This window comes from Tupaia chinensis, unplaced genomic scaffold, assembly GCF_000334495.1.
Source record: "Tupaia chinensis unplaced genomic scaffold, TupChi_1.0 Scaffold000037_18, whole genome shotgun sequence".
In the NCBI taxonomy this organism is placed as follows: domain Eukaryota; kingdom Metazoa; phylum Chordata; class Mammalia; order Scandentia; family Tupaiidae; genus Tupaia; species Tupaia belangeri.
In genome coordinates this window covers 1,606,420-1,613,879 of record NW_006159476.1, presented here as the reverse complement: position 1 = coordinate 1,613,879, position 7,460 = coordinate 1,606,420, and the positions used below count along the sequence as shown (strand labels likewise).

General features: G+C 54.2%; 1 protein-coding gene across 2 annotated transcripts in view; it reads right to left on the bottom strand.

Annotated features, from left to right (window-relative positions):
* Positions 1–827: 827 nt before the first annotated feature.
* The window catches only part of SHKBP1 (SH3KBP1 binding protein 1), an 11,714-nt gene continuing 5,081 nt past the window's right edge, over positions 828–7,460 (bottom strand). For both annotated transcript variants that reach the window (XM_006140467.3, XM_006140468.3), the window contains 9 exons: positions 7,020–7,135; positions 6,391–6,478; positions 6,163–6,279; positions 4,594–4,764; positions 3,423–3,578; positions 2,986–3,082; positions 1,764–1,942; positions 1,364–1,478; positions 828–1,240 (listed from right to left, as the gene is read on the bottom strand). In XM_006140467.3, coding sequence (XP_006140529.1) covers positions 1,009–1,240; positions 1,364–1,478; positions 1,764–1,942; positions 2,986–3,082; positions 3,423–3,578; positions 4,594–4,764; positions 6,163–6,279; positions 6,391–6,478; positions 7,020–7,135 — 1,271 coding nt within the window. In that variant the 3' untranslated portion in view covers positions 828–1,008. The remainder of the gene's footprint in view (positions 1,241–1,363; positions 1,479–1,763; positions 1,943–2,985; positions 3,083–3,422; positions 3,579–4,593; positions 4,765–6,162; positions 6,280–6,390; positions 6,479–7,019; positions 7,136–7,460) is intronic.

Here is a 7,460-nt window from a genome sequence, read left to right as displayed (position 1 = left end):
GTACCGTATTTCAGAAGCTCTGGCATTCCAGAAACTCTGGAATTCTAAAGTTAGTATATTCTAAAATCCCTTGCTCCTAGTCTAGTCCATTTTCTCTCTCCATTGAGCTGAGGAGAACATGTAGAAAACCTTCCCAACGAAGTGCTGCATGTTCAGGCATTGTCAGAGAGAAAGCCCAGAGATGAGCCACTTTCTTGGTGTGGACAGGATAGAGGTGATTCTGGAAGGCCAAGGACACTGGGTGAGCTTTGACAACAGTGAGGTCTGGGATTCACGTCAGGGGTCAGCAACCACTCAGTTGACATCTGTGTTTCTGCGACATGTAGCCATCCATCGCTGCTTAGGCTTACAGAACCCTGCCTGTCCTTGCAGGAAGTCCTCCTCCACCATCTGCATGGGGCTGAACTCAGCTCTAGCTTATGAAGGCACATGGCCTGGGTTGGAACAACGGAAGCCCATCACACTGGCCATAGTGATCGGTCAAGAATGGCCATCAGACTCATTTCAAACCAATAAGAATCAGTCCTGTGATTTTTACTGCTGCTAGAGAGAAAAAACTTACTAAGGAGTTGCCTAGAGTCACCTGCCACTGAGAGGGGGAGACGTGACTGAGGACAACGCATCCCAAGGGGAAGCAGAGCCAAGAGATCCAATTATTTGCCATGAGTGTTGAACTCCTGTATCCAGCCAGGCCTGAAGCTAGAATGTAAGCCAATAAATTCCTCTTCTTTGCTTAAATCAGGAGAGGCTGATGTTCCTACACCTGAAGCCAAGGACCTGGTTGGACCACACCACCTCCCCAACCCACTAAGAATGCAAGCAAGGCATTGGCAGTGAGGACTTTATTGGGGAGGATGGTTTTGACTTCCAGAAAAGAGGGAAGATGGGGATCTTGTAACAGTGACCACTCCAAGGAGGCCCTGGCCCTGACCCCAGGACTCCAATAGAAAGCAGGGAGGCACCCGAGTCCCTCGGGACCAGGGTATCGAAAGGCACCATGACAGTTGCTCAAAAGGACGTTTCATTGAGCTTCATCTTGGGGGGTGTAAGGGGAGTCCCAAGACCCGCAGAAGGCCGGGGGGCTGGTGTTGGTGGCCGTCGGGGCTCTGGGCCACTCCGCACCAGTTCTTGGCAGCGTTCCACAAAACTGCCCCCACCACGGCGCCGGGCCTCAGTCTGAGGTGGGCTAGGGCTCCCACGGCGGCCAGACAGAGAGGTGCTGCTGGAGGCTGAGTGGAGACTGAGCAGATGAAGATGGTTAAATGCAAGTCATCACAGGGCAGTGCTCCCCGCCCCCCCACCAGGGCCGTCATGCCCTCCCCTCTCCCCCATTGTACAGAAGGGGAAGCGGAGTCTCGGCTACCTGGTGACCGAGGTGCGGGGAGAGGGGCTAGGAAGAGAGCCCCGCGAGGATGCCAGCGGGGCCAGCTCACACTGCTCCAACTGTTCCATCAGCTCTTTCTCGGTCAGGCCACCTGCTAGGGTCACAAGGCAAGGGACAGGGGTGGCAGTATAAGCAACAGAGGCTGGGGTACGAGAAAGGATGCAGAGATCAATGGACAGAGGTTAAAGGCAAAAAAAAAGAGGGATTGGAAAATAAGGGCAAGGAGGAGTTGGAGGGCAGAGAAAGCATGCAGGAGAAGGAAAGGAGTTCCAAGGCCTTGGGAAGAGAGATCTTGATGAAATAGGCTATGGACAGCAGGCCCAGGGCAGTCTGTGCTCCTTGGGGCGAGATGGCGTGCGGGAGGAGGGTTTGGGAGTACCAGGGGCCTGGCCGAGGCCGTCCATGGCGGTGGTCAGGTCCCACATGGCCAGGCTGCCGTTGGCCTGGCCGGTGAGCAGGTAGCGCCGGGGTCGAGAGCCAAGTCGCCGGGAGCCCTCGCACTCGAGCACCGTGAAGGCAGTTGTGGGTGAGCCGTCCACTGAGCGCACGGAGCACACCCTGAGGGTTGCAAGGGGATAAAGGGTCATGCTGATCATGTAGGGCCCAGCCTGGTTCCTTATCCCCATATCCTTCCTGGGTCACAGTGCCTACTATTATGGGTTCAGTTCCTGCCCCTCCAAAGAACACCTCCAATCCTATCCATCCCCAATCTACTTTTCTCTTGAGTTCCAGTCCTAGGGGGTCCAGCAGCCTCCTGGTCCCTCACACCTCCCACGTATCCCGAATGGGCCTCAGGATTCTCCCCAAATCTGTTGCTCTTCCCTATACAGTCACGCCCTGGGTATCAGCCTCCTGAGCATATCTCCATGGCTCCCCACTACCCTCCCCACCAGGCACCTGTCCCAGCTTCTTCTGGCGCCTGGCCTCTTACCCAAACCAGGGCTGCTCCCCCACAGCAGCCAAGGTGCCCCAGTGCACGGGACCGTCTCAACACTTTTATACAAATGACAACTCTGTGCCCCCATCCCTCACCTCAGTGTCACTCGTCACCCCATTTGGCCCCATGATGTTCCCTCAGCCCTCAGCTGCTCTGCCTTTCCTTCCCTGCTTTCTCTGCTCTTTCCTACTTATCCTACGGTCTCCACTCAGAGGCCGCTCTTCAAGAAAACCCACCCAGTCTCCTGCCCAAGTTCTCTGGTCTACAGCTTCCTGTGCCCCGCATTGCATCCTGCTGCCCATGGACCCCCAGTCCATCCCTGGACCTCTCTGTCCATGCCTCCTGACCCCACCCTGACCCCTTTGCCCATGCCCCCTACCCTGCCCTGACCCCTCTGCCCATGCCCCCTCATCTAAACCCAATGCCTCAGCCTGTGCCCCTGTCTGTCTTGCCCACCCACACTAGACAGTCTGTCTGGGGCTTCCCCGGCTTCACTCCCATCATACCTATCCTACCCATGATTCCCCCAGCCCCAAACCACCAGGCCTGTGCCCTCCCAGCCTCTGCTCCTTCAGTGCCCCAAGCCTGGGAGCCTTTCTGGCTTGCAACCCAGCTGCCCCTGCCTTCTCTTCTGACCATGCCCAATTGGCTGGTCCATCCTCACCGCTGGCCGGTGGAGGAAAGACGCACGAAGAGCTGGCTGGCACTCGGCACCACCTTCTGAATGAACACCTGCTGGTCATCCCGCTCACCGTAGGGGCCTGTGCCAGGGAGGGTAGAGGTCAGGCCCAGTAGGGATCCCCTGGGCCTCTAGACCGCAAGTCTCCGTTTCCTTCCCCACTCCCAGCCCTCCATCCCATCCCCACGTTGTGAGAGGATAGATGGGGTCAAAAAGGGAGTCACAACAGCCAAAGAGCCCAGGCTCCCAAGGGATCAGGTGCACCTCAGTGGAGACAGGGGTCCTGGCCAGGGGGTAGCTGAGTTCCACAAGAGCCAGTTGGGGTCAAACAGGGGCAGGCGGAAGTCTACAGGGGTCAGGTAAGGTAGGGGCTAGTGGGGGTGAGGCAGTTCCGTGGGGTGGGGCTGGGGGCCAGCAGGCACCAATGTCATTGCCAGCACTGCAGCCTCCATGCCCATCGGCAGACTCCAGTGCCAGGATCTTGAAGGAAGCGAGCGGGGTGGAGCCGGGCTGCGTGGAAATCATGCCTCGGAAGCGGGTCACAGACCATGTCCGCACGTGGTTGTTGTCGGCACAGACTGGGGAGCACAGGGCAGCAGGTCAGGCCTGGCCGTGGCATCAGTGCCCCTGAGCATGACCCCTTTCAGACAAGGCAGAATTCGGTGTCCTGAATTCCTTCCTTTCAGAGAACTCTTTCTTCCCCAGAATGCCAAGTGGACAAAACATCCTGTGGGCCCTACCTCCAAAATCATTCCAGAGCCTGATCTCACCAGACCCTGTCCACTGCCCCCTCCTGGGCCAGTCCACCTCATCTCCTGCCTGGACCCTTGCAGCAGCCCTGCCCTGGCCCCCCTGCTCCCATCCTATCCCCACAGTGGGTACCTGCAGACACCTGAGCCTGGTCTTGTCTCTCCCTTGCTAAAGGCCTCCCATACCCCTGCCTGTGTCATCTCCCTGGCCTCATCTGCTCCACTCCCAGCACACAGGCTCCCTGCTCTTCCTCAGACATATCAAACACCCTCCCACTTCAGAGCCTTCGCGATGCCTGTTCCCTTGGCAGGAAATGCTTGTCTGCAGACTTGCACTGCTCATTCTCTCCTTGCAGCTAAAAGGCCCTTCCTTAGTCAGGCCTTCCCTGAACTGCCTGGCTCTCCAGTGACCCCCCGCTCCCCCCACCCAACACTCTCTCATCACACACAGTTTCGTTTCTATTGATGGTCCTTACCACCTCTGTTGTTGATTTATATTTTTATGTTTACTTATTTTTTGCCTTTCCTACTAGAACATCAGCTCTGTGAGGGTAGGAGCTTGGCCTGTCTGTCCATCACTTTAACCTATATGCCTGGCACACAGTAGGTGCTCAATAAATGCTTGCCAAATGGATGAGTTCCTCCCTTCCCTCTGCAATTCACTCCTCTCAGACTGGTCCCCCTAGGGTATTCTCTCACTTCTGTGATTACAGTCCCAGGTTTGTTCTGTTCCCATAGAACTGTCTCCCTGTGTGTGAAAATCCCCAGCCACCTGGCCTCACGCTCCCACCTGAGCTGTCTCCCCTGCAGGGAGACAGGCACCTGGGTGGCCCGGGAGGCCCACCTGAGATGAGGTGCTTCTCTGAGAGCATGATCTTAGTGACAGGGCTGCGGTGCACAGTGAAGGTCTGAAAGAGCTGGGGCCCCGAGCCCACTGTCTCAGGATGCTGCACGATGACCCGGACGCCCCCAGAGCTGGTGCCATAGGCAATCTCAATCCAGTTCCCACTGTCACCTGGGGACGGGGCAAGGGTGAGAGAGGGCCTGAGTCACAGAGAGGCCAATACTAAGGTGGGAAGAAAGAGACAGACAGGCCCAGACAGAGACAGAAAGAGAAAGCAAGGAGAGAGCAAGGAGGTGAGGAGATGTTAGAGAGGGAGGAAGAGGGAGACAACGCTGCAGATCAGAAAAGAGACCCAGAGGCAGAAATTAAGTCAGAGAGAGAAATGGAGTGAATAAGAGCTACGTGAGAGACAGAAATAGAGACACATCGGGAACCAGAACACAGAATCATACAGAGGGATATACGGACAGAGACAGTGATAGAGAAGAACAGAAAACACAAAGATATATTAATATAGAACAAGACAAAAAAAGTCACAATACAAAAAAAAAAAAAGTAACTGTCAGGAACTTAATAGACCACCTTAAGGAATGTAGGTAGGTAAAATGTGGTTTTGTGGGGCCAGCAGATGCCATGGTGACTGGGGTGGCTGGATCCCACATGGCCAATCATGTGGTTTGAGATTTGGATCTAGCAGCTTTGAAAACATGCTGGATACATGTGCCCAAAATCCCAAGAGAACGGAGGACAGAAGATTGCAGAATGGCCACCCCCTCAGAGGGTGCTTTCTCTTTCTCTCTCTCTGAAGGGCATGTACACTGTAGCAAACATTTTTTTTTTTTTGTAATTTTTCTTTTTTTGAGAGGTTTTTGCTATAGGGTGCGTGTGCTCGCCAGAAAGACAGAGAGAGACAGAGAGACAGAAAGCGAGAAATCACCCCCCCAGGGGGGATGGCCACACCGCAATCCCTTCTCCTTCATTCTCCTCTCAGGATCTTGGGCACATATGCACATGCACCCGGCGTGAGTTTTAAGCCACCGGGTCCGGGACTCAAACTGCGGTCAACTACATGGGAGTTCAGCGCCATAGCCATTACACTAACTGCTGCCCCTCCACCCCATCTCTGTTTTATGAACATGAAAATATCAAGCTGTAATCAGAGATGGGAAAGAAACACATAGAACACACAGACTAACTCCTGGTAGACAGGAAGCTGCAGTTCACACTTAAAACAGAGCTTATTGGAGCCAGCAGGTGGCGAGGTGGTTAAGGGCACTGGACTCTCACGTGGCTGACTGTGGTTCAAGTCCTGGATGCCTTGCTTTCTCACTCTCTTTCTTTCTTTCTCTCTCTCTGTCCCTCTCTGGTCAAATAAAAATAAAAATAAAATAATTCTTTAAAAAAGAGCTTATTTAGAATACTCAGAAAATATTTGTTGAATGACTAAATGAGTTACTCTGTCCCTCTCCTGATAAATCTCACTGGGTTGTCCTATACAATAGGCAGTCAGTTGCAGGCTAGGCTGGGGCTGGGGCTGGCTGGTGATAGGAGAAGCAGGCCATAGCTTACTGGTTTTAGGGGTGAGGTAGACACTGAGGGCGGTGACCCCGTCCTCCGCAGGGTCCCGGTAGAGCTCGCTGACAAGGAGGTCGTTGTCCTTCATGCGCAAGGGGAACTTCTGCACATCTGGGGTGGGAAGGGAGGGCGGAGGGTTTGTTCAAAGCACCCGGCTTGTCCCCTTCCACTCCCATTTCCCAGGGGAGGCTCTCGGGCACGTGGGACACAGGTGCTACTCACCTACATAGTAGATGGAGCCGTTGTTGCAGCCCAGAAGGAGGAAGGAGCCCGCGGCATCGTAGCTGGTGATGGGCTGCACCTCCTGGACCTGGGGCAGGTGGGATGGACTGTGCCGTGAGGCCTTTCTGTGCTGCTGTTTCCACCCTGCTCTTTCACCTCTTTCTGGTTTTCTGTTTTGTCTGTATCTCTCGCTCTCCCTCTCTTCCCCTGCCTCTCTCATACATTAGTGGGCAAAAAAGAACACTATGTAGATGTTTGGGGGCTTTTTTGGGGGGGAGTATTTAGGACATGGCTTGGGGTGAGTGCAGAGAGTGACGGACATCTATCTGCATGCTTCCTTCTGTGTTCCAGCCTCCTACATCCTCTTTCTTCATCTGTTTCTCTACATAGTCTCTGGAGAATCCTCCCTTCTTTCTTATCCCATTCCTCCCTCATGTCAGCTCAGCAGCCCCTCCTCCAGGAAGACTTCCCTGATGTTCCTTGGACATTTATAACACACATGCCCAGCTCTAGCCACTTCTGGTTTCCCTGGCTCTCTTCAGGTGGGGTGGGAAGAAAGGAATTCCCACTTGGGTATGTACAGTCTGGATACCAGGGAAAGGGACAGCCAGTCTGGCCAGAACTCTGACCTGCCAGTGTTTGGTGACGGCATTCCACACCCCAATGCGCCCAGTGTGGCTTGTGGCAATGAGCTGGTTCCCGACGAAGAACAAGGCCTCCACAGGCACTCCCAGATAGAAGACTCCTGAGGTGGGCAAGGAGGGCTTAGTGGGTGCCCTCTTCATGGTGGAGAAGAGGGGTAGCAGGGAGAACTCTGAGGCCAGAGGATTCGGTTGGGCCCTGGAGTCCTCAAGGGACAGAGAATTCCAGGAGGGACTCCAGAAGATTACACTGGGTCAGATTTCTGAGTGGGGTGAGGAATTCTAACATGGCTGAGATTTTCAATAAGGCAGAAAAAACCTTTAGTGGTGGCAGAGGAACCCTACAAGGACCGACATTAGGGAACAGATGAGTCTAATGAGTCAGTAATTTTTTTTCTTTTTTTTTTTTTTTTTTAATTTTTCAGAGGG